Consider the following 27033-nt stretch of genomic DNA (forward strand, 5'->3'; position numbering starts at 1 on the left):
GTTGTAGTTTCGGAAATGTGGAAATGAGCTATTGAAGTTCATGTGAATCTATCAGGTATAAATATACAGCGGTACACCCGAAAAAGTCAAAATGGCTGCCAACACTGAGGTAAGTATCCACACGTGGATTTTAAATGATTTAATTCGAACGCACACTCAGATGGAGATATGACATCTCTTATATCATTTTTACAGGTTATGCGGGTATTAAAGGCCGTTGTAACAAAAGTTACTACATCAAAGCTGACAGAAAGAAGGACAATTCTTACCGATGCCGTGGACTGTTTAACTTCAACACAAATTGGTATGTTGAGTTACACAATGCCAGTAGCCTATATTATGCATTCGTACGTATACTTACTGTACACTGCATTTGAACAACTTTTTGTTCACCAAATCGTATGTGCAGTAGAAATTTAATCACGCAACTATTAGTTGATATTTACTGGTAGTTTGTTCATCCTACTTGTTTCGAACTCTGAGAGCCAGGTTCTTCCAGTTTTCAAGTAGACCTAGACTAGCAATTAGTTAACAGATGTTACTCAATTGGAGAGGCTTTGGCTTCTCAAATGTACCACACTGTGTGTTACTGTTAAGCCCGGGTCACATCTGCGCAATTCAACACGCGATTCAACTCGCAACTAAAATCACGCGCATCAGAAAAGTTGCTTCTGAGAAGTTGCGCTGATTAGGACATTGCTCTATTGCAAATCAACCCAATTATTGACGGCGCAACTTTTATTGCGCAACAAGTTGATACCCGTGTCAAACTTCAATTGTATTGCGAGTTGAATCGCGTGTTGAATCGCGCAGATGTGACCCGGGCTTTAGTGTCAGAAGGTTGTGAAAGATGTAGTTCAGAATAATAGTTCAATCTAAGGCATTGTTCAGGTAACTGTGGTGATGTGTTTTAGCTTATCCATTGTTAGGAAGACAAACTGTCAGAGGTCATCATCTCTAGTTTCAGAAAAATTGTAGATAAAATGTTTGTTAGAATGCCTTTTCTCAGTGTTGCACAGGTACAGTATGTAATGATGTGCTTGAGTTTGTTGTACTTTCAAACACTGTCATTGGACTAAGAATCCTCTGTGAACTTTATTTTGAAAATTGCAACAGGATTTAAAGTTTTTAACTAACACAAAGTGCCTTGATGCAGACTTTCTGTCTTCATCCATATATTTTCTTTCTTTTTTCTACTTAGCGAATTATACTAGTAAACATAATTAGGCTATAACATTACAGGCAATCATCTTGCTTTAGCCTACATTAGTGGTTTGAATTTCATTAGTCTTGGTCTTGGTCTTGGTGTGATACTGCACAAATCGCCCCTGATGTGGCTGTTGACGTGCAGTCCTCCAAGCTGGCTAATGGTGCTGCTGACTTCCCAGCATTATCTTGAAGGAGGCAGTGTTTGGTGCTGATTTTAGATCAGGTGGGAGTGCGTTCCACTGAGGAATGGTGGGAGGATAAAGTGAATATTTATAACAGTTCTTTTGAGCTTGAGGAATTTTATAATTTAAACTGTGAGATTGACGTGTAGATGGTTTTTCTTGGTCTTCAAGAAGGTTATTTATGTTGCTTGGGATCAGGCTACTCCATGCTATGTTTGGTTATTTTACATCTTACAGAATCAGGAAAAAAATTACATATATATATATCCTTGTGATGAAACACTACAGGGTGTCCATAAACTGTGATAATATGGAGTGCAAGCTAAATCTCATGACATTCATCATTATTTATTTATTGTTAGATTATTAGACAAGCTAAAATGTCTTCATTTTCAGTAATACCAGACAATGCTGTGAAAGGATTGGTGTCCAGTTTATCAACATCCATCCATTTATATAGAGATACCCTCTCCAGAAAACAAGTCCAAGCAATCCTAGAGTGTCTCCTTGACAAGGAACAGGAAGCAGCAGTCAAAGCTATCTTAGGTGTGCTGTGCCGGTTTGCTGAAGAACAACGAAACCGTGCAAAATGGTGAGATAAATTCACAAATAATATCCCATTAAGGTGTCTTTATGAAGGTCTGCCATATTGGTTGCCAATTTCTGCATGTTAAAAGATTGCTATAAGTTCCAGAAGTATTTTCTGCCAGGTTCTGGCCCTCGTAGTTATTCCCATACATTGAGAAGCACTCAGCTAGACAAATGTTTCAATGAGGAAAAATGCTTTTACGGTGGCAGTAAAATGCCATTTAAAGTTAAAGCATGAGTGACTATTAATTGAGATTCTAGCATACTTGGGGGCCAATACTGATAACCTTGAAGGAAGCACCTGTATATTCATTGCTTGGTGTCTCATATCTTATCAAACATTTTGAAGAGATAAGCAATGCTGCATTTTGGTAATATGATATTTGTAGACACAAGAAAAAGTTACCTAAAGTGAAAGTCCAAACCTGCAAACAGTACAATAATAATATATAGCGCAACTTACAATAAAGTCTCGCCGCACTGTACAAAAGGAAAGTGAAAGATATGTACACAATATACAATAAGAGTAAACATAACAATTACAGTATAACAATGAAAACAGATGTGTCTTCAAAACAGTTTTGAACATCTCCACAGACACAACATTCTTTATGCTGAGTTGGAGTTGATTCCAAAGGAGGGTATTTATATGTAACCTGTTTATGAGATGAAACCACATTTTCCCACTTATTCTAGCAATTCAAAGTTCATTTGGTACCTATCAAGATGACTCCTGTGGAAAGAAACTTCACAATTGAAATTTTGAACCCAATTTACCGATCTCATCATTTTAAAATTTTGGACACAATTTCCCAAGCTCATCAGTTTAGTCTTCTCTACAGGGAGTGAATTACACCATATTGCTTGATTCATTGTTTCTCTTCACTATCTTACAGTGGTGGTCATGGCACAGCTGCCTATGTAGCACTGGGATGGACGTTTGTACTGATACGAAAGGTTTTCGCTGAAGAATCGAAGCAGCAAGGTTCAGAATGGAAGCGACTTGTAAGTGATTGGGAAGGGTCATGGTAAATATAGGGAATGACCAGTACAAATGTGAGATTTATTCCATCTTGTGTGCAGCAAACAGGCACATATATACTATGGTGACAGTGTTAACCACTCACATCTGAATTTCATGGATAAGAAACATGCAAACAGTAGTGTAAATTGGAAAATGACAAGATTTTATTTTCACTGTCATTTATGTGCTTGTTGATCTCATCTACCAGAAGACATGCTTCATCTTACCATATCATGTAAAACAGGAATTCATGCAACATGAAATTAGATTGTTGTAAATTAATTTCAATAATATCAGGCTTAGCAATAATTTCCTAATGTTAATCCTATTTTGGTTTCTTTTTTCATTTTGATGTCTCATGAAGACATAACTGCATTAATCTCAGTGCTTCAAACTATCATCTCCTGTGTCACACTTATTCCATTATCTATCAGGTTTTCAGAGTTATAATTGACTGTTTATGGTTCTTTTCTCAGGTGGAATGTCAGAGTGGTCTTGCCGCCGCTGCTCTTAACAGTAGGAGACGATCCATCCGGCAAGCAACTTACCAAAAGCTCAGGAAATCCTGGAAACGGGTAAATATCTTATAAATATGGAGCTCACCGAAAATCAGCTCACAAAGCTAAATAGTAAGAAATTGCAGTTTGGGAAAATATAGGAGAAATGTTCCAAAAGAATTCCACAGAATAGACAATCTTTATTCTTTACTGAACATTTTCTTGCTTGTTTTTTCTTTAAGACTCCCAGCCTTTGGAGTAATACAATATCGGTACTGGAAGAGCTGGAACCATCTGCACATCAACTCTGTATGGTCAGCCTGTTGGTTCGTTCATCACAGGAGAAAAAGTCCCAGTCATCACAGGATTTCCAGAAAAAGATATTTGTTGATGGCTTCATTAAGATCACACTCGGTGGTAAACAAAAGCCTCCTCTGTACTTACTGGTATGTCAATATTCAATCTTCACTTTTTGAAACAATTTTTTCACCCTGATAAACTAAAGGTTAAAATTTTTTGGCCTAGAATGAATGGGGTTCAAACCAGTGACATTAGGATTAAATTTCTGTGTCCTGTCAACAGAGTTTGGTTCCCCCCACCCCTGCCCTTAGTTGGGGTGGGGGGAACCAAATACAGCTGCCATTACTTTGCTGAGGAATGCTAGTTAGAGGCCACATACATGCACACCATGTAGCCAGAGTTCACACTTGAGTTTCATTAGACGCAATCTAGAAAGGAACAGGGAAGGGATTTCAAGAGAAATGTTTTTGTTTTTTAATGTTCATAGTACCATATTTTATCATTCGTAACTGCATGGATACTCAGCTGAAATTCATGTCTTTAAACCTATTAGTTTGAGACACAACATAAAATGCTATGATCAATGTGATGATTCAATGTTTCATATTTTTGTTTTTTTGATAGTTTCTGTTTTCCTAATGTTATCTTTTTTTCTCCAGGAATGTTGCAATTATTTTCTTCAAAGTTTGACACATGATGAATTTAAGGACAAAATGCTACCTGCTATTAACAAAGGATTGCTGAGAAGCCCAGAAAATGTTCTTCAAGGTAAAGGTTGTTTTATTTCTGTCTTATATGGCTTCCCATAGGTTGAATGTAGGCTTACTAAAATTTTCAGATGTAAGGATATTATAAACAAAACCTGCTGGTTCCGTTTATATACATAAAACAGACTATTAAGTCGATAAGGAAAATCTAAGATTAAAACTACATTTGTAACGCAGAGCAAGAAAAGAAAAAGAAAAAATGATTGTTCCAACTCACTCATCTCAAATTGATAGTTTGTCTCGTTGCTAAGATATATGAATGGTTTGTCAAGTTTTATTAAGATATGCGCATTATGCAATGGTGTTTGATGTCATATGCCTTTCTGTGTTTTTCATTGTTTTTTGTTTCTGAATAGAAACAGTAGAATGGTCAGGTCAGTTCCCACATAATATATTATAATATTACAGATGACAGTTTTTCTCCTACAATAACTGCTTCAGTCAAACTTGCTGAAAACTGACATCTAATTTCTCCTTTTTTTCATTTTTAGCCGTCAATTACATCATTGCTGGTGTCAGTCTAGACTTGAGCCAGTACTCTCTGGACCTGGCCAAGAGCATAGCAAGTAAGTTTTATTTTTAAGTCCCCTCCCCCTCTCCCTCTCCCCCTGCCCCTCCCTCCATATCTTTCCACTATCCTGGATCTTTGACTGGATATTTTTTTGTTTCTACCACCATTACTATCTTTGTACTGGTTGACATCATTGTTTAATTACACTAACCTAGCAATTATGAACTCAGCATCAGGAATTTTACATTTCTTTTGTTCACCTTCATGTGGACTGTCATTGTAATCAATTTATATTGTAGCCAATGAATTACAATGATGATATATTTTATTAATATTCAAATTGAACTTGGTTGTTGGAATATTTCTTTCATGATTTGAGAATTCAGTGCAGTCTTTACTATCCCCCTTTCCCCCACCCCTAACCCTCCTTTGACCTACTGGCTAAGTGAAATGAAATAATAATTTGCAAAAAACAGTGTTTTATTTTAGGAAATGTTAAATAATTCTCTTAACTAAAGTGATCTTGTACGATGAACCAATCTACAGTAGTTAAAACATTAATATCAATTCTATTATGATTTTAACATTATGACATTTTACTCCTTTGAAACTCCACAGCTCAACTTCACAGCAAAGATGAAAAACTGCAACAGATAGCAGAAGCTGCCAGCTACAGTTTGGCCAAACAGTGCAGTGACTCGGAAGCGGTTGAAAATGTGGCCAAGCATTTCATCGCAGTCCTTGGCGGTGAGTTTAAAGACATACCCTAAATGAAGTGATATAATTGTGCAATAGATTTAAATGTGGCCAAGCATTTCATAGCAGTCGTTGACGGTGAGTTAACAGACATACCATAAATGAGGTAGTATAATTGTGCAAAAGATTTAATTGTCATTGAAAACTGATTCAATTTATTAAAATGTCGTTGACCGTAGCAATACAGTCTGTTATGTTTTCATCACTTGATGGTGTTGTTTGCTATTAACTTCATTGTTTTCGATACTCATGTATTCTTTTTTATCTCCCCGTGGAATGATATGAAAGCATAACTTTTTCATCTAGCCGACATTAATAGCAACATGCATGATTCTGTCTGCAGGATCAGAGGGGAAGTTAGCCCTACCACCAGAGAGAATGGGTGTGTTATCCGGGGTCAAAGGTCTCAGTAACAGCGGCATCATGGGAAGCTCTTCCCAGCAGACCATCGCTACTTCTGTTTGTGATATGATCATACCTTATCTGAAGCAGGAAGGTAAAGCAGCCCTTTAATATTATGTTCTGAATATGCATCAGCATGGTGTATTAATTAATTAACATTAATTGGTAATACTGGTGCAGAAATGCTTGTCAGGTGACTACAAACTGTATTGCTTCAAGTTTATTTGTCCTAAGAAGTGGTTCATAGTCAATGGTCCATATGTTAATACAATCTTCTCTCTGAACGTATCCTTTGGGGTATCGTTTTGTTGGTTTTGTTCCACAGTACATGAGGGTACCCTGGTTTATGCCATTGAAGTTCTCTCGCAGTGGTGCACCAAATTCTCATCTCAGGTCCCACCGACCCTCACAGACTGGATCGAGAAAGCCTTCGCTCTAAAACAGACAACCACAGCAGTCCGTAATGCATACTTCCAGTGTATGCTAGTCCTTTACAAAGGTGAGTGAATTGACCATGGCGAGAATCAATATTTGTTGAAAAAAATAATATTTTTATATTGTTACAAATAATATTTTTATAACAGATTCTGAGATCTCTCTCCTGCTTTTAGGGTTATAAAAAAGTTATAAAAATTATAAAAGATTTGAAATTCAAGTAGACTTGGGCAAGTTTTAAAGAAACTAAATGATTTTCATGCTATGCTTCTTTCTGCTCAGAAGGCAGAAATATTAGTTACGGAATATAATCTGAACATTCAGTTCTTAATTGGAATCTCACATTATTATCACAGTTAGGGCTAATTGTAAGGATGTCATATAGAAATTGCATGTCAAATGAACAAAAAGGAACACAAATTTCCTAACGAATATAATCCACAAAGAAGAACATTTTGTAAGGGTATTTCCTAGCATGGGTGTAGTTAATTTAGTGTTAATCTTGTAAGACATTAACTGCATAATACATGTAGACATGAACAGGGGTACATTATCCTTAGGAAAGTATAAGCATGACATTTGAGCTCTAAATAAATAAATAAATAAATAATAAAGACATTCAAAACTGAAATTGAGTGTAAAACCATTTTCGGTGTTTGTCTGTGGTCACAATTGATATCTGGAGGCACACCTATATAATTTTAGTGTAATGATGTAAAATGCATGTATCAACTCCGCTATTGCCAAGTTTCAGTTGTATTTCCTTCTATCCTATCACATAAGCTATATGAGAAGCTGGTGCTTCAGCCTAACAGAGTGAACATGACTCGCTTTTTTAGCTAGAACTTTCCTGATGGGAACATTTCAGGATTTTGCCATGATTGAATTCACCAGCAATTAATGCTTTCTTTTGTATTGTCAGGTGATAACCTTATAGAAGGAGTCAAATTGATACCTGTAATGAAACAGTCTGTGGAGAAAGCTAAACAGCAACCAAACCAGGTTGCCATAGTGATGGAAGGTTTCTCAGCAGCCTGTTGTCTAGCACAGATAGCATTGGCTGATGTTGGTGCAGGTATGTATAAAACAAAACAAATCTAGATGGCAAATTCTCCTTAGTTAAATAAACAATATGGCACACCATGGACTTCATAGGTATTATCTGTTAGTTTGGTCTTATGTTCTGTAGTTTATTGTTCCTATCAATTTAGTCAAGCTCGTTGGTTAGTATTATTATAATAGCAATTCAGTCAGTTTTTGCTTATGTTATAATAGTTAGTGATCAACTTTTAATAGATAAATCCTAGCAGCAGTTTGTCATTCAACAAGCAATTCATTATTTAATGATTCACATATCTGTTCTGACAGATTTGTGTCTTTCAAATATAGCATGAATGGCAAATATGTCTAGATGAACTCTGAATGAACTACAAGCTTTGTTAAACTCTGTCAGTGTGTATAGCACACATACTTGTGGAAAATCTATTTCCCATAAACCTATGCAAGAGTTGACCAAATACATCCCAACAAGCTGTATAAAACTTAATGGCTTTTGAGTTTTGTTTGTAAACATCAAATGTCAACATTATATTCATGAGATGTTAGATATTTGGTTTCATCAATTATAAGTTCAGTATAAGTTTATTATAAAAGTAATACTTTTATAGTTTTTGTTAAAATGATTATTATTATGATTGAACTCGATCTGAAAGAGGAAATTATACTTCAAAAATCTGTAGTGATAAAATATTTTCTGGTATGCTTTCTGATGGTGATTTTATTTATGTTTAGCAATGTTTGTCTTGTTTTTTTTTTCAAATCTACAGAGGAAAAGGTGTCCTTTCTATGGCCTCTCCTGGATAGCACACAAATGTTTACTGCAGAAAAGTTCCTTCAGACCATCTCAGAGGAAGGTCAGTAATTAAGTAAAAGTGATAAATATATTTTTTTGGAATGTTTAAGTTGGAATTATTAACTTTGGAATGCCAATTGTGTATGTGGAAAGAAAAAGGACTCTACCCATGAGCAGACCCTGTTAGTTGGACTAGCTAGGCATAGGCAACGTACATTTACAGATGAGTATCCAACATTCAGTAGGCTAACAAGAAACCTAATGTCCAGTGAGTTTGTTTGCATTCTAAGGACATTTTGAAGTCAGTATAGCTGACACTGTGAAAAGTGGGTAGACCTGATATTTCAAAAAGGAAAATGTTACCAGGTCTCATTCTTGGCATGTGGATGCCCCTTAGTAAGCTGAAGTTGGTGAATTCTCTCGTTGGAGGTCAAAGGTTATATCTACGATGTTCACTCAATATTGTAATAGTAATGCTGAAGTTGCATCAATGATGTAGGTTGTTTTAGTATTTCTTTGTTAAAGTCTTTTTTCTAAACTTTATATGGAATTCAGTAAGTGCTTAATCATAAAAATTTGGACTTGTTGCAATACTGCCTTTCTTCCTTTGATGTGGATTTCAAAGATATCGAACTGACGTCTGTGTTTTCTGCATTCTATCATTTATTTACACATTGGAGGTACATTTTGTACATATATATATATAAATATAAAGAAAGAATATGTATGTATATATATATGTATATATGTAAATATATATATATGCATACGCATATACTTTCTAAAATGTTTGATGTATCTGGTGCAAACTCCCTGGTCAAGATTGATCGACTAACTTTGAATTGATTTGTTTCAATCCGCAGGTCTGTTCACTCTGGTGAAACTTGTTGAGAAGTTACTCATTGACCACATACACAGAATCAAACCATCAACAGCCAAGTACGTATATATTCATTTAGCGATGCTCACCAATCTCTAGTTCATCACAGCCCTATTAATCTCGCACACATTAGAGAAGCAGCCCCAACCATCATCATTAGCATATATGGTAGGGATCTTAGGTATGAGCCACTCCACCAAGGTTGTAAGGACAATCGTGTCCCATTTGGGAGGTATCCTGGTTTGAAAGTGGTGTTAGCTGTCAGCCACTCGGCCAATATGTGCGATATGTAATTCAGAAACTTAATGTGTGAAACACCTTGAACGAGGCGACTAAGCAATTCACTGGTACCTATCAGTTTAAAATGACTTTTGAACAAGTCAGTAATTGAAGAAAAGAAAATATTTTACTCCAAAGATTATTTTAATTTTTGTCCTGTAGTAATCATAAATATCATGATGGTTTAGTGGAATTTTGTTTCTTTTTTTCTCTGCTTCTAGATCATACAGTGCTGGCTTCATCAAAGCTCTAGTCCACCCATCTTGGAAGTTACGTCAAGCGGCGAGACAAGCAGTCCGCAAGATTCTTGATGCAGACAGAGGAGAGAGTCACACTGCATTCCACCTCCTGGAAGAATTTGCAACTGTTATTAATGCTGAAAAAGTAAGTACTGACTCTCGTGGGTCAAAGGTCATTCCAGGACATTGACCTTCCCGCTTATTCATAATTCCATCTCCAACCTTTTAACTCTTGTAAATTATACCCCTCCCCCCCAAAAAAAAAAGTCTTGAAAAATTTAAAAAAAAATTTGAGATTGTCGTTGTACTATCTTATACCTACTGTCTCAAAAGATATCATAATTTGCATAACTCAGATTTGAACAATGATATTACTCCTGGCTAATCAGTCATGTTACTAATGATACTATTTTCACTATTACTTACAGCCATTGGGGATGCACCCGACCGTTTCAGCAGAGGGAGATAAGGCTAATGATCCGATTCCTCCAAAGGTTCTAGCCTCTGCTCTCCAGTCACTTCTACCAGTGACCTATGACAGACAGAGAGAGGAAGAAATTGGCTATGACCTAGTCATCGATCACCTGTTGATAACAGCAAGTCACCCTTGCATCTGTGAGTGATTGGTTGATAAAGAAGCTTGTTATATCCCAAGAAATGTCAGTTTGAATTACTCAATTGCACTCAATTGGATACTCAAGTGCACTCAATTGGTTACTCAATTGCACTCAATTGGTTACTCAATTGGTTACTCAATTTGGTTACTCAATTGCAAGATAGGTTTGGCTATATTATATGTCTTGTCTGGTTTTCACTCTGAACTTGTTTTTGATATTACCGATTAGTTCTACTTTGTGTCCTCCTTTCCAAAATAACAATATTTTGTAGGTTAATACATTAAAACAGCATTTTGTAGATTACCATGCAAACATGCATCAGACTGTAGATGGACTCTGGAAATATTTGTTTAAAATTCTGCCAATCAGCCGGTAACTAACTTCATCACTTGTTATCATATATCTACATCACTCATCACTTACCTGTCTTCTATACATATGCACTTAGATCTACCCTAGTCCAAGAACTGGTAACATTCTTGCACTGCGCCCCCCCGTTACCCTCTCCTACACTCCTCTTGAATCTACCTGTCAGAAGGCTTATATACATGTGTGTTTATTAAAACGATTTTCAAACCTTGTTTGACTACCTAATTTTGCATTCTTGGTGGACTCTTTGAAGTCTGGAAGAAGCTTATTTCATTTATTACAAGCAAGAGGTTTCATATGTAGATTCAGCTCTTGGTAACTGGACATGGCTGTTGTGTATTGTATTGTTTTTGTGTTGAAAGTTGTTTTGAATTCTGAATTGTTTTAATGTCATGAAACGTTCCTCCCGTAGATTCACACAGACCGAGCCTATGGGTGGATATGACCAGGAAACTTGTCACAGATGTTCACAAGATGGTTTCTGACTCGGAGGAGAGAATCCTTGTCCTACTACTGGAAAAGAATAATGCATCTCAGGTAACTTCAAAATATGCAATAATGGATTTATTCTCTACGGAGAGGTAACAAGGAGATATTAAGGTAATAAGATAATTATAACTCGATATTTTAAATATTTTGCGGTGAGATATTTAGACATTATTGGGAGAAATGTATCTTCTTGAAGTTAGGAAGTGGTATTTAAATAAGTTAACATAAATATACTGATCTCTGGCCAGTGATTTTAGCTACTTTGGACAGAAATTATTGGGGATAATCTACAAGTGTTTTGAGTTCCTGTATTAAAAGTAGAGGTTTATGTATCTCTTATTTTCACAGTCTGCCCAGAATGCCATTCAATCGCTAGCCAAATGTTGCCCCAATGAGTTTCTGCCAGCTTTAATGGAGCGAGTCAAGAAGACTCTGTTGATTCCAGACCTAGCGACAGTTACTTTAAGGGATTACTGTATCATGAACACACCTGATGGGGAATTATACGACAAGTCCATCATAGAAGGGTAAGTGCATGGCTTCTGTTTAAAGTCATCATGTTTCTTCATAGGATAGAACCTGTCGAAGCCCTCTACTACGCAAGTTATAATGGTGATGTACAATTGTCATAGGTTTGATTTTAACATGTCGTATGCCAGCATAGACGAGTTCGGCAGATGACAGTCCTGACCAAGAAATAATATTGTCGACCCATCGAAGACGAGGTCTGCCAGGGCCCCTACGAGTACTGGCAGGAAGACCACCAATCGCAGCACGTGCAAAGACACCCTGTCTTGCCGCATGTCCAAGCCACATGGTTTTAAGTGGCTGGTTTGTAATTTAGTGCTGGTATTATTCAAGCATATGTTGTCCACTGCCCACCATATCCATTGCTTTAACCATATACTGTATTGTTTCCTTGACAACACTATGTAGTATATGTTTTCTAGTTTATAATGCTACAATCACCTGGTAACTTTGTAACTTAATGTATTGATGAGGATAGAAATGTTTGCAAATGATGCTAATTCTATCTGCTCTGAAAGTTTTGTAGAAAGTGACTGTTTGTTGGTGACATCTGTTTGAAAATATGTAAACAAAAATCAACTGACAATGCTGATGTGTTTTATGACATTTATTTCATTTCATCTTTGAGCACAATGTTGTCAAGTTCAGTTGGCACGGTAACAGTTGTAACAAACAGATATTTATTTTTAGTTTAGTTTTAATATGGAGAAAAATTAAAAACAAGTCAAGTGAGCTTGTCAGGCCTCTATTGTTACCTTGGACAAATAACCTTAGAACAGTACTCATAATAAACTCATAATATACTCATAATATACTCGTACTATACTCATACTATACTCGTAGTATACTCAAAATAAACTAATAATGCACTTCTGCATTATGAGTAGAAGCGTTGGAATTTTTAGGTATTATGTTTTCCAAAGACAGTCAGGTGTGCTTGCTAGTACTTGGTCAGCAGTCATAGTTCAACATAGGACCTAAGAATTCTTGCGAATTGTGTAGAGCAGAACTTCCTAAAGATGGAGGTTCATTGGAATATAACGGCTGATTTTTCCTCCCTTTTTTTTCTTCCAGGAAGGGGCAGGAGAGTGAAAGTGTTGGTTCCATGAAGAGACAGAACAAAGCCTACTCCTACAAGGAACAACTAATGGAGATAGAGCTGAAGAAGGTAATGGCAGTGAGAGGGAAAGAGAAGCTGGCCAGAATTAAGTCAAAATCCTTCAGAAATATGCTGCCGAAGGGAGATACTGCAGTTGTCAATGTGTCTGGTTGTCAAGGGGAAGCACTACTGTATTCAATCTCCCTATCACACCATTGGACATGAAATGTGTATCATGCTCTCACTGTGATGAAATGTTATAATTGATCATTTACATTATTATCTTAACTATCTATAAGGCATGGTGCATTAAAATATGAAATACCTTACCCAGTAAATCTAGAAAAGTCTAACAGACAAATTTATCTAATGGAAGCAAATCGTACTCCTTTTTTATTGGTAGACCAGATTTGCTCAAAGAGTTGTATGAATTGATTCATCTTTATGAAATAGCAATTCCATCATGAAGTGAGAATTTCGTGTTCCCCATTTATTCTCCTCCAATCTACCCACCTTGTTGCTTCTCTCTCCCTTCTCACATTTCCCCCCTTTCCCTTACCATTCCCATTTCCCCTGCCACCCCTCCCCCCCCAAAAAAAGGTAAGAATCGAAAAAAAAAGAGAAAATTATTCATGTAGAGCACATTCTTTCTTTCTTTTTTTCTCTCATTCATCAACATCCTTTTCCTCCCCCACCCCCACCCCTACCTCTCTCACTCTCAGGAGCTGGAGATGAAGAAACTAAAGCAAGGAAAGAAAGTTGAGAAGAAACTCACCAAGAAACAGGAAGAGGCTATGAAAGCCCAGCTGGAAACGGAAAGTCAGATCAGAAAAAATTTGAAAAAAGTAAGACATCATTGATATTACTCTAGAACCATTCAAACACTCTCCTCTGTTGCTTTATTCGTTTGCCCTTATTTTCTAACATATTCTCTGTGTTGCTTTCTGGTCAGGTGAATGGTATATTACACATTGGGTTGGAATTTTAGCACAGTAGAACATCACTCAGATATGTTCTGCTTTTCATGCTAAGACTGGATTATGCTGGATCCAGTAATTAGAACAAGTTTGCCCTGTCAGTATGTTCATATCTTCCCATAAGCTCACTTATTTTTGCTGAAGTGTAACCTTTCATTTGAATATTTGTAATTCATGCAATATGAAGCATGTGTCTCTAAAATGTTTTTTTGTTGTTGACCTCATCACTAATTTGTTTCTCAATCCATAACATTCTTCAGATTTATACTGAACTGGAGCAATCCTCCAGGCTGCTTCTCGCGAGCGTCGTAGGTAATCCATCTGCGTCAGCTCAGTACATCCCAGATCTGCTCTCGCCGCTGCTGTCACTCTTATCCTCTCCACTGGCCGCCACCGTCGTCATGACAACATATGTCCAGATAAGCACCTGTCTCTTTGATAAGGAAAAGCACATCTTAGGTGAGTTTCTATTTGTTGCATCCAGTGCAATCGTGGACCCTGGAGTCCTCCTTTAGTTTATAGTGTAAGCATGATTGATTGTGTTTGTAGGAAGGTCATATATTACGCTGTAACGAGCATTTATAGAAGTAGCTTTCAGTTTATTCATGTTTATTTCAACTTAACTTTTATGAAGAACTCAGTCTGGTCTTAAAAGTCTGTTAATTCAAATTTGTTACGTTCTAAGTTCCCATTATGTCTCTTTTGCGGCTTTTATTATTCGCTTGAGGACACAGAGGGTCATAAACTGATTCACCCCTACTTGGTACTTGAATATGAGTGAGATGTCTCAAAAATTATTACATAGATTCAGGGAAATAATGGATAGGCAGTCTATCCTGTTTCTCATCTGTTTATATTTCACTCTGGACTCTGATGGGATGGCATGATGTCATGTGACCATTCCTGACAATCTGTATTGTTGCAATTCAGTAGATCGTAAGCCTCAGTACAATACACGAATCCCAGGTAACGCAGGAAGTTATATTATTCTTTTCTGAGTTGAATATTATCATCCGTCTTTTCCTTCACAGCAAGTTGCGTTGCCTACTGTACATTCCGTCTAATGGAACCTGCTGCAACGATCAATCCTGATTGGACCGCTCTTAGCCTGAAGGAAGCCTGCATCAAAGCTCTCGACCATATCTATCAAGGGACACACCCTTCATCTCCCATCGCTGTAGAGAGTCTGAATTCAGAGGATAAGATGGAAGAAGGGCATCGTACTCACAGCCAAAAATACAGCGCACCAGCGTTTTCTTATCTCTTCCCATTACTCGAGAGGCTACTGAGAGGGGAAGGGAAGGTACTCAAGGAGGAGGACGAAGAGTTTGCAAGGACACTTTCCATCGTCACCGAACATGCCAGTCTTAGGAGCGACCCAGACCTGGCTGATGATGTCATCGATCTGGTGAGATTGAAAATGTCTATAAACTATGAAATCTATCAAAGATCTGGTGAGATAGAATTGTCTATAAACTATGAAATCTATCACCGACTGGTGAGATAGAATTGTCTATAAACTATGAAATCTATCACCGACTGGTTAGATTGAATTGTCTATAAACTATGAAATCTATCACCGACTGGTTAGATTGAATTGTCTATAAACTATGAAATCTATCATTGACTGGTGAGATAGAATTGTCTATAAACTATGAAATCTATCATTGACTGGTGAGATAGAATTGTCTATAAACTATGAAATCTATCACCGACTGGTGAGATTGAATTGTCTATAAACTATGAAATCTATCACCGACTGGTGAGATAGAATTGTCTATAAACTATGAAATCTATCACCGACTGGTGAGATTGAATTGTCTATAAACTATGAAATCTATCACCGACTGGTTAGATTGAATTGTCTATAAACTATGAAATCTATCACCGACTGGTGAGATTGAATTGTCTATAAACTATGAAATCTATCACCGACTGGTTAGATTGAATTGTCTATAAACTATGAAATCTATCACCGACTGGTGAGATAGAATTGTCTATAAACTATGAAATCTATAACCGACTGGTGAGATTGAATTGTCTATAAACTATGAAATCTATCACCGACTGGTGAGATTGAATTGTCTATAAACTATGAAATCTATCACCGACTGGTGAGATTGAATTGTCTATAAACTATGAAATCTATCACCGACTGGTTAGATTGAATTGTCTATAAACTATGAAATCTATCACCGACTGGTGAGATAGAATTGTCTATAAACTATGAAATCTATCACCGACTGGTGAGATTGAATTGTCTATAAACTATGAAATCTATCACCGACTGGTGAGATTGAATTGTCTATAAACTATGAAATCTATCACCGACTGGTGAGATTGAATTGTCTATAAACTATGAAATCTATCACCGACTGGTGAGATTGAATTGTCTATAAACTATGAAATCTATCACCGACTGGTGAGATTGAATTGTCTATAAACTATGAAATCTATCACCGACTGGTGAGATTGAATTGTCTATAAACTATGAAATCTATCACCGACTGGTGAGATAGAATTGTCTATAAACTATGAAATCTATCACCGACTGGTGAGATTGAATTGTCTATAAACTATGAAATCTATCACCGACTGGTTAGATAGAATTGTCTATAAACTATGAAATCTATCACCGACTGGTGAGATTGAATTGTCTATAAACTATGAAATCTATCACCGACTGGTGAGATAGAATTGTCTATAAACTATGAAATCTATCACCGACTGGTGAGATAGAATTGTCTATAAACTATGAAATCTATCACCGACTGGTGAGATAGAATTGTCTATAAACTATGAAATCTATCACCGACTGGTTAGATTGAATTTTCTATAAACTATGAAATCTATCAACGATCTGGTGAGATAGAATTTTCTATAAACTATGAAATCTATCACCGACTGGTGAGATTGAATTGTCTATAAACTATGAAATCTATCACCGACTGGTTAGATTGAATTGTCTATAAACTATGAAATCTATCACCGACTGGTTAGATAGAATTGTCTATAAACTATGAAATCTATCACCGACTGGTTAGATTGAATTTTCTATAAACTATGAAATCTATCACCGACTGGTGAGATTGAATTGTCTATAAACTATGAAATCTATCACCGACTGGTGAGATTGAATTGTCTATAAACTATGAAATCTATCAACGATCTGGTGAGATAGAATTGTCTATAAACTATGAAATCTATCACCGACTGGTGAGATTGAATTGTCTATAAACTATGAAATCTATCACCGACTGGTGAGATAGAATTGTCTATAAACTATGAAATCTATCACCGACTGGTGAGATTGAATTGTCTATAAACTATGAAATCTATCACCGACTGGTTAGATTGAATTGTCTATAAACTATGAAATCTATCACCGACTGGTGAGATTGAATTTTCTATAAACTATGAAATCTATCACCGATTGTTGAGGTTGAATTTTCTATAAACTATGAAATCTATCACCGACTGGTGAGATAGAATTGTCTATAAACTATGAAATTAATCACCGACTGAGAACTTGAAGAGAGCTAAGAAATGTTTGGCTAGAACAAAATTCACACCAGTCATCTAAGGGTTGTATTTCCTTCATGCTGCAAGATGAGCAATCCAGTCTTATCCAAATCAAAAATCTTTGTGATCGTTGAATGTGTAGTGTATAGATGTTCTTAGGCTGCAACATGTCTTATTTTTTGCTAGAAGCAAAATCCTCCAAGAAACCAAGCTTACTATGAAATTGTTCAACTTGATTTTATATGCTGTTTAGATCAGTTATTAGTCTTGTAAAATTGCTTCTTTGGATTGATGTTATAGGAACCTTTCTTGAAGTTGGTAGAGTGATGAATTCGGTATTCGTTCTCAAACCTGACATCATAACTGGTGCAGAGATTTCAGTTAAGAAAAAGCAACTTCAAAGTAGCTTGTGAGTTTATAATCTGTGATTATTTTTTCCCCCCACCCGTAACAGAATGGACCTGACCTGTTACCAAGAGCAGCTATGCTGAAGTTACTGTGCAGATTGATTGGAGTATCAGGAGTCCAGGCTCAACAAGAAGCAGCTAAAACCATCCTGGCATTGTGCACCAGCGCAGGTAAATTGAAGCACAACTGACTTTACTTTAAGCTCTTAAGAATATATCTCACTGCACAGCTACTACAGTTTCATCTAAATGAAATAAAACTGTTAGCAAACTGCTTATCCACTAAGGAGCCTGTGTAATAGACTGTGTAAAAGTAAGTTGGCCTGACGTTTCGATCCTAGCAGGATCTTCTTCAGATCCTCACAGTTTCATCTAGTCAGAGCCATTTCTGTCTAGAATAAACCGTATTGATGGGGTAATGGGGTCACTGCGTGCAGCAGAGGTCACAAAAAGAACATCCCATTTCAGTACGTAACTATGCAAGGGGTTTCGTAGTATTAGAAATGAAATGTCAGACTTCTGCAGTTTTGCTTTACCATTTCTCTGTATTGAAATTCACATAACCCTATAGAAGTTATCAGTTCATAATGTGGCTAGAGGGATATATACATGCATTAGAAAGTGATGGTTTAATCTTTGCACTAAGGGCGGTCAAAATGGTTGGAAGAAAAGGATTAGATAGTAATGGCTCACTCTTTAGACTAAGGGTGGTTGATATGCTTGGAGGTAAAAGGAGGTTCTCATATATGTGGTTTATGTCTGTGAACCTCGTGCATCTTTCTGTGAAAGCACTTGTCTAGTCGAGCCATTGTTCATATCAAATATTGCATTCTGTTTCACGAAACTGTATACCTATATGTTATGTTTAAGATATCTGAATTATGTTGTGATCTTCAATATTTTCATTTAAGGTGGTGAAATGGGTTGCTGTGTAGCATCTAATGAAGAAATCTCTGTACTGTTAGATGGATTGCAAGCACCAGTCGTGGATGTCAGATCGGCAGCCCTCAAGGTGTTAAAATCATCTAATTCTGTCTCCTTTTTATCAAGTAGAACTTGTATATCTTCAAGTAGCATACATGTATTTTGTTCTCTTCTTATTCGACCATTTACAAAGATATTTGCAGTAAAGGAAATGGAAAATTTTAATCAATTTATCAGAAACATTTTTGTTAATGCTACTAGACAAAAGTGTGCATATGGAAACAAATTAACAGAAAGGTCTTCCTGTCTTCCAAATAAGGCAAAGCATTATTTAAAAACCTGAAGAAAAGAATCTTCAAAAGCAATCTATTAAATTTCTAGATGTATTAGTTTTTACCGAGCATTCAGTTATTTTCTTTCAATCATAATTGCTTTATCTTTATCAAGGAAATAAATATGTATTGCACAGATGGTCAAGCTTAACAGCTTGCATGCTGAAATCAAATTATACATATTTACTATTCTCTGTAAGTTCAAGGAATTTCTCGCTACATCTAGGTCAACAGAAATTGTGCAACAGACAGGACAAAGTGTATGTAAGATTTAAGCAAGATATGGCAAAACATTAATCACAAACCATGTTGCTGTCTATTTTTTTCCCAGGGTTTGCAAGAGCTGCTGCTGATTCTACCAACCCCCGAAACAGATCTTGAATTTGGTCTGAGGGTAGCTCAGAGACTGTTAGTGGCTAAATATGATGCTGATGAAGATGTGAAAACACTAGCCGAAGAGTAAGACACATTTCTGGTCGTCTATGTTGTACTTGTGCATTACTGTGCAGGGTTTTCAGGACTTGTCTCTCCCTTCCTTTGAAAGGATGATATACTTGTGTTCTTCTTATATCTGTTCGTGGAACTTCCATATTTTGACATAATTTGGAAAGCAGCACCCCAAAGGTTTTGATTGTAGCATGAAAATTGTCATTTGTACTTTTGGATAGTTTGGGGTCTTTTCCAAAGAATTTCTTGATGACATGATGAAGTCTGTTCATAACCTGCTCTATCTAGTCCAGTCTTAACTTAGCTTTAATCCCTTGACCTTTGTAAATATAAAATTCTCTGTTGGGAAGAAGGTTCATTGGGGTTTGTTTTAGCACTGAATGCCTTTTTTCTCTGCCTATAAAGTTGACAGTGTTGTGTCAAATAATGCCCTATCTTTATATACACATTGTGACTATTTTGTTTAAGTTCCCGACCTTTAACCTCGCCCCTTAAACGTTACCTTCATTGTATAGGATATGGAGTGACAGCAGCTTCACCAATGACCCGGCCCTTCTGATGACCTTGATTGAGGACGTCACTCACAATGAGGAAGTGATCAGGATCTCAGGGTCCAAGGCCCTCGCGGCTCTCCTTACGGAGTACAATGATCAAGTGGACAGTATCATGCAATGTCTGTTTGGTGATTACATGGAGAAGAAGAAGGTATTTAGAGCAGCTCTTCATGTAGCTTTACACTAAGTTATACTCCTCTAGTGCTCTCTCAGTGTTAAATCACAAGATTCTAACAGTCATGGAAAGTCGGAAAAAGGCATGGAAAAATCTGGAAAAGTCATGGATGTTTCAGATTTTCATTTCCAGGCATAGAAAAGTCATGGAAAAGAGAAGAAATGTCATGGAAAATAGAATGATTTTTATCTCAATACATTACATGTATAGAGATATTGTAACAGTAAGTGGGACTTTCTCTTCTCTTAAAAATTTTTCAGCGTCTTCAAACAAAGTTCTTTTTCTCTGGAATTTCCAGAGCAAGAATATATCATATAGACCAACAAAAGTTACTATTTTTTATTCCAGAATTGTATCTCATTCTGTGACTTTTTCACCGATTTATGTCCAAATCGGGCCAATTTGGACTGAAAACACACTTTGTCACAGCTGTTTTGCACACGCTCCAAAACTTATGTTTTATGAAAGAGAATAGAATAGAACTGTCTTTCAACAGTGGTATCGTCTAAGATAGGGTCCTATGTATTATATATTTTATTAAAATTTTAAACTTCCATTTGTTGTTTACAGGTAGGTATTAATAAGAATTTTACTACATGTATATGACATTTAATGGCTTTTATTTGCTTTATTTGATGTTTAAATGATTTTTATCTCAATACATTACATGTATAGAGATATTGTAACAGTAAGTGGGACTTTCTCTTCTCTTAAAAATTTTTCAGCGTCTTCAAACAAAGTTCTTTTTCTCTGGAATTTCCAGAGCAAGAATATATCATATAGACCAACAAATGTTACTATTTTTTATTCCAGAATTGTATCTCATTCTGTGACTTTTTCACCGATTTATGTCCAAATCGGGCCAATTTGGACTGAAAACACACTTTGTCACACCTGTTTTGCACACGCTCCAAAACTTATGTTTTATGAAAGAGAATAGAATAGAACTGTCTTTCAACAGTGGTATCGTCTAAGATAGGGTCCTATGTATTATATATTTTATTAAAATTTTAAACTTCCATTTGTTTTTTACAGGTAGGTATTAATAAGAATTTTACTACATGTATATGACATTTAATGGCTTTTATTTGCTTTATTTGATGTTTAAATGATTTTTCTTTCTTAAAACAACACTGAGCTGCCGCCCCTACTTTTAGTAAAAAGGTCCGTTTTTGATGATTAAGCCCCGCCCCCAAGTCTGTTTTGTAGCAGATTGGCTATGACTCATAACAGCTACATGTTAGATATACGAAAATGGCTACCCTCGCGAACAATTTTCTGTTCTGTAGTTAGGTACGCGAGGTGTTAGTGTATTGCATGCTAATTACATTCTGTACTGCTGAATTCTACGTAACATCCATTTAAGGATAGTACTGGTGTAGTGTTCAACCGATTAACCTAATCGGAATCGGTACGAATATTGCATAATCGGTACATAATCGGTATCGGTAAAAATTACGTGGAATACCAGTTATGTCATACCGATTATTCAAAAACATATGGAAGTTGAAAATATCAACTGATGAATTAGGTTTGTTCTTTTACTACGAAATATTAAAAAAAGGCACCCCTATACGTCTTTCACAGTGTATACTTTCATCAAATTAGGCTGCCAGGGTCGCCGATTTTGCTTCCTTCGTGGTTATTGGCTGCATATTTCTTGGCACTGTAAGCATAGCAGCAATAGCAATTTCGCGAATTCAGGAATGTGCTGGACAGGGTAGGAAATAAGCGGGGGCAACGGACGATTCGCCCTCGCAAGTGCTAAAAAGCCCTCCTAAAGCACAATTACGAGTGCGAAAAAGAAAAATGAAATATAAAAAAATCGCCCTCTTTATATCAGGTGTCCGTGTAAAATTAATTGTGACATGCGTTTGCTTTAGCTAGGAATTGCAGTTGCATCGCGAATCGCGCAGTTTTCTCACCCCGCATCAAAATTTGAAGCAGTGCGAGAGGGTCGCGCACAATCACCGGGAACTTCCCGTGGTAAATTACGGCCTGCAGTACCAGCGAAAATAACCTAAAATCCTCACAAATCTCCGACCACATAGTAGCCTTACTTCACACTAAATCAACTGCATGGAAATCTAAACTTGACATCTGTTTATTCGCTCTAGTTGTGTCGCAAATAAAAACTAAAAATATCCACGGAAACTGCAATCTTCGACCACATGTTAGCCTAACAACCACACTAAGTCAATGGGAAATGTAGCCTAACCATCGGTTTGCAAAAAAAAAAAAAAAATTGCGTAGCTTAGTTTACAACTTTCAATTTGCTGGAAATCGGCATTTGTTTGGAAGGTAATGTAAGTGATATGTCTTATAGAGGGAATGTTATATTTTATATTGGAGTAGTTTCTAGTTGTTATTATTTCTTTACATCAATCTGGTATTACATTTTAGAGTAATTTTAAACAAGTTACGATGGTACAATTTGCTTTTCAGTTTGATTGGCCTAAGCTTACACATTCTAATTGAACCTGAATGGAGTTGTTTCATTGTTTCATTTATTTTTCCATTTTCTCACAATGTTTATATAATAAGTTATATAGGTAACGAATAGGTATGTTTAACTTCAAGTTCGTAACATTTCTATTTGTTCATAAACGGTATAATACTGAAAATAAGTACAAAATATTGTCGGAATGAAGGCAATATGTCATTAAAATTTACACTTTGGTAAAGATTGCAGATGGATGGTTTGTCTGAGATACTTTTTGAGATGGATATTTTGAGTAACTATTCGTAGCCCATTTCAAGCCATTAACAGGTGACATTTACGTCGAGGTGGTTAGGCCATTCGATTAGCACAGTGCTGACTAGGTAGGATGTCATATCTCCGTATTTTGGAAATTTAAAAAAAAAAATTTCTTTCCGAGAAACTCCAGAGGTAATTTGGTACATACAAAATGGTACCTTAGAGCCTTGTATAACAACGAAGCAAAAGGAAACTGGGGAAAATCACAACAATAATTGTTTCTGTCAAACTTTATTGCCGATTTCGTATAAACGGGATATTTTCTCATTTTCAAATAATCGGAATCGGTACGATTATGAAAAAATAATCAGTAATCGGTATTTTCTGTTATGCATAATCGGTTGAACACTATAATGGTGTTCAGGTAGCTTTTCAGAGCAAGGGCCATGATAAGTTTGTTTGATTGCCCTTCATGTATTTTGTATAATTACGTATACACATTCTTGTATTTCTGAAGGCTATTTACTGTAGGCCTAGTGCAATTAAAAAAATATATATATATATATATATATATATAGGCCACTAGGCCTATTAGGCTTTCAGTGATAGCCACATTAGCATTGTACTGGTGTTCAGACAGCTTTTCCTAGGAAGGACCAGGGTAAGTTTGTTTGATGGGTACGTATAAAAGAGGAGCCGGCCATAGCATCACAACTTTGATAAGACAATAAAAATTGTATAAGGTTATGTTTTATTTATAAGGATCAAGGCCTAAGATGTATAAGGTTATAAGAAGTATGTTTAGCTTTCTTTTGAACCTGTAATGTTTGACATCAAATGTACAAAGAATTAAAATAAAATAACAAAATGGAGAGGAACTGAGGTGGCTATTAGGGGAAGAGGAGGCCACCCATCACTTGCATATAAAAACTTGTAATCTTCTTTTACATTATTTTTTCAAAGTCATAAATCCATGAAATCTTCATGTCCGAAAAATTGAGATGGAAAAACGTGGGTTGTTTTGATATCTAGAAGTGGACAGTTTTGATGGTAGTCACCACTACAGTCTACATTAACATACAGTAGGTCAATAGGCCTAGCTCTCAAGGCAGGCATCAAGAATATGGTCGAGTTGTTCGCCTCTTCTAATTTGGCTGTTGTCATTGACATCAAACTATATGACCAAAAAGTCCAACAGAGACTGACCTAAGATGAAGGATACCACATGAAAAACAAGTTCTTAAATATTCTATGACATTACTAAACCTTGCAACGTCGTTCTTTCGACTAACAGGCAATAAGCGCTAAAGGCAAGACTAGCAGGATAAAGTGTAACCTGCAGAGACTATTCGTGGCAAAAATGCAAGTTATATATTTGTTGTACCATGATTGATATTGATAATTGTAGAGACAGAGCAAAGATTTGAAATTAGGAATCAAAATTAAAACTTCCAGTATTGAGATACTGCATCATTGATGCTCTTGTTCTTTCTTAAAACAACACTGAGCTGCTGCCCCTACTTTTAGTAAAAAGGTCCGTTTTTGATGATTAAGCCCCGCCCCCAAGTCTGTTTTGTAGCAGATTGGCTATGACTCATAACAGCTACATGTTAGATATACGAAAATGGCTACCCTCGCGAACAATTTTCTGTTCTGTAGTTAGGTACGCGAGGTGTTAGTGTATTGCATGCTAATTACATTCTGTACTGCTGAATTCTACGTAACATCCATTTAAGGATAGTACTGGTGTAGTGTTCAACCGATTAACCTAATCGGAATCGGAATCGGTACGAATATTGCATAATCGGTACATAATCGGTATCGGTAAAAATTACGTGGAATACCAGTTATGTCATACCGATTATTCAAAAACATATGGAAGGTGAAAATATCATTATTCAAAAACATATGGAAGTTGAAAATATCAACTGATGAATTAGGTTTGTTCTTTTACTACGAAATATTAAAAAAAGGCACCCCCTATACGTCTTTCACAGTGTATACTTTCATCAAATTAGGCTGCCAGGGTCGCCGATTTTGCTTCCTTCGTGGTTATTGGCTGCATATTTCTTGGCACAGTAAGCATAGCAGCAATAGCAATTTCGCGAATTCAGGAATGTGCTGGACAGGGTAGGAAATAAGCGGGGGCAACGGGCGATTCGCCCTCGCAAGTGCTAAAAAGCCCTCCTAAAGCACAATTACGAGTGCGAAAAAGAAAAATGAAATATAAAAAAATCGCCCTCTTTATATCAGGTGTCTGTGTAAAATTAATTGTGACATGCGTTTGCTTTAGCTAGGAATTGCAGTTGCATCGCGAATCGCGCAGTTTTCTCACCCCGCATCAAAATTTGAAGCAGTGCGAGAGGGTCGCGCACAATCACCGGGAACTTCCCGTGGTAAATTACGGCCTGCAGTACTAGCGAAAATAACCTAAAATCCTCACAAATCTCCGACCACATAGTAGCCTTACTTCACACTAAATCAACTGCATGGAAATCTAAACTTGACATCTGTTTATTCGCTCTAGTTGTGTCGCAAATAAAAACTAAAAATATCCACGGAAACTGCAATCTTCGACCACATGTTAGCCTAACAACCACACTAAGTCAATGGGAAATGTAGCCTAACCATCGGTTTGCAAAAAAAAAAAAAAAAAAATTGCGTAGCTTAGTTTACAACTTTCAATTTGCTGGAAATCGGCATTTGTTTGGAAGGTAATGTAAGTGATATGTCTTATAGAGGGAATGTTATATTTTATATTGGAGTAGTTTCTAGTTGTTATTATTTCTTTACATCAATCTGGTATTACATTTTAGAGTAATTTTAAACAAGTTACGATGGTACAATTTGTTTTTCAGTTTGATTGGCCTAAGCTTACACATTCTAATTGAACCTGAATGGAGTTATATAGGTAACGAATAGGTATGTTTAACTTCAAGTTCGTAACATTTCTATTTGTTCATAAACGGTATAATACTGAAAATAAGTACAAAATATTGTCGGAATGAAGGCAACATGTCATTAAAATTTACACTTTGGTAAAGATTGCAGATGGATGGTTTGTCTGAGATACTTTTTGAGATGGATATTTTGAGTAACTATTCGTAGCCCATTTCAGGCCATTAACAGGTGACATTTACGTCGAGGTGGTTAGGCCATTCGCTTAGCACAGTGCTGACTAGGTAGGATGTCATATCTCCGTATTTTGGAAATTTAAAAAAAAAAAAATTCTTTCCGAGAAACTCCAGAGGTAATTTGGTACATACAAAATGGTACCTTAGAGCCTTGTATAACAACGAAGCAAAAGGAAACTGGGGAAAATCACAACAGTAATTGTTTCTGTCAAACTTTATTGCCGATTTCGTATAAACGGGATATTTTCTCATTTTCAAATAATCGGAATCGGTACGATTATGAAAAAATAATCAGTAATCGGTATTTTCTGTTATGCATAATCGGTTGAACACTATAATGGTGTTCAGGTAGCTTTTCAGAGCAAGGGCCATGATAAGTTTGTTTGATTGCCCTTCATGTATTTTGTATAATTACGTATACACATTCTTGTATTTCTGAAGGCTATTTACTGTAGGCCTAGTGCAATTTAAAAAAATATATATATATATATATATATATATATATAGGCCACTAGGCCTATTAGGCTTTCAGTGATAGCCACATTAGCATTGTACTGGTGTTCAGACAGCTTTTCCTAGGAAGGACCAGGGTAAGTTTGTTTGATGGGTACGTATAAAAGAGGAGCCGGCCATAGCATCACAACTTTGATAAGACAATAAAAATTGTATAAGGTTATGTTTTATTTATAAGGATATAGGCCTAAGATGTATAAGGTTATAAGAAGTATGTTTAGCTTTCTTTTGAACCTGTAATGTTTGACATCAAATGTACAAAGAATTAAAATAAAATAACAAAATGGAGAGGAACTGAGGTGGCTATTAGGGGAAGAGGAGGCCACC

General features: G+C 36.3%; 1 protein-coding gene across 1 annotated transcript in view; it reads left to right on the plus strand.

The window, feature by feature from the left end:
• Positions 1 to 27033, plus strand: part of LOC139981248 (stalled ribosome sensor GCN1-like) — a 50654-nt gene continuing 23621 nt past the window's right edge. Inside the window, exons 1-26 of the mRNA XM_071993475.1 lie at positions 1 to 109; positions 196 to 304; positions 1788 to 1983; positions 2876 to 2984; positions 3480 to 3578; positions 3743 to 3946; positions 4460 to 4568; positions 5059 to 5133; positions 5697 to 5825; positions 6178 to 6330; positions 6562 to 6735; positions 7594 to 7746; positions 8498 to 8584; positions 9387 to 9462; positions 9904 to 10066; positions 10350 to 10536; positions 11320 to 11444; positions 11745 to 11923; positions 12999 to 13092; positions 13746 to 13868; positions 14261 to 14459; positions 15032 to 15408; positions 17977 to 18100; positions 18841 to 18941; positions 19517 to 19644; positions 20148 to 20337. Of these exons, the coding sequence (XP_071849576.1) occupies positions 92 to 109; positions 196 to 304; positions 1788 to 1983; positions 2876 to 2984; positions 3480 to 3578; positions 3743 to 3946; positions 4460 to 4568; positions 5059 to 5133; positions 5697 to 5825; positions 6178 to 6330; positions 6562 to 6735; positions 7594 to 7746; positions 8498 to 8584; positions 9387 to 9462; positions 9904 to 10066; positions 10350 to 10536; positions 11320 to 11444; positions 11745 to 11923; positions 12999 to 13092; positions 13746 to 13868; positions 14261 to 14459; positions 15032 to 15408; positions 17977 to 18100; positions 18841 to 18941; positions 19517 to 19644; positions 20148 to 20337 (3681 nt within the window). The 5' untranslated portion in view covers positions 1 to 91. The remainder of the gene's footprint in view (positions 110 to 195; positions 305 to 1787; positions 1984 to 2875; positions 2985 to 3479; positions 3579 to 3742; positions 3947 to 4459; positions 4569 to 5058; positions 5134 to 5696; positions 5826 to 6177; positions 6331 to 6561; positions 6736 to 7593; positions 7747 to 8497; positions 8585 to 9386; positions 9463 to 9903; positions 10067 to 10349; positions 10537 to 11319; positions 11445 to 11744; positions 11924 to 12998; positions 13093 to 13745; positions 13869 to 14260; positions 14460 to 15031; positions 15409 to 17976; positions 18101 to 18840; positions 18942 to 19516; positions 19645 to 20147; positions 20338 to 27033) is intronic.

This window comes from Apostichopus japonicus, chromosome 15, assembly GCF_037975245.1.
Source record: "Apostichopus japonicus isolate 1M-3 chromosome 15, ASM3797524v1, whole genome shotgun sequence".
Taxonomy (NCBI): Eukaryota; Metazoa; Echinodermata; class Holothuroidea; order Aspidochirotida; family Stichopodidae; genus Apostichopus; species Apostichopus japonicus.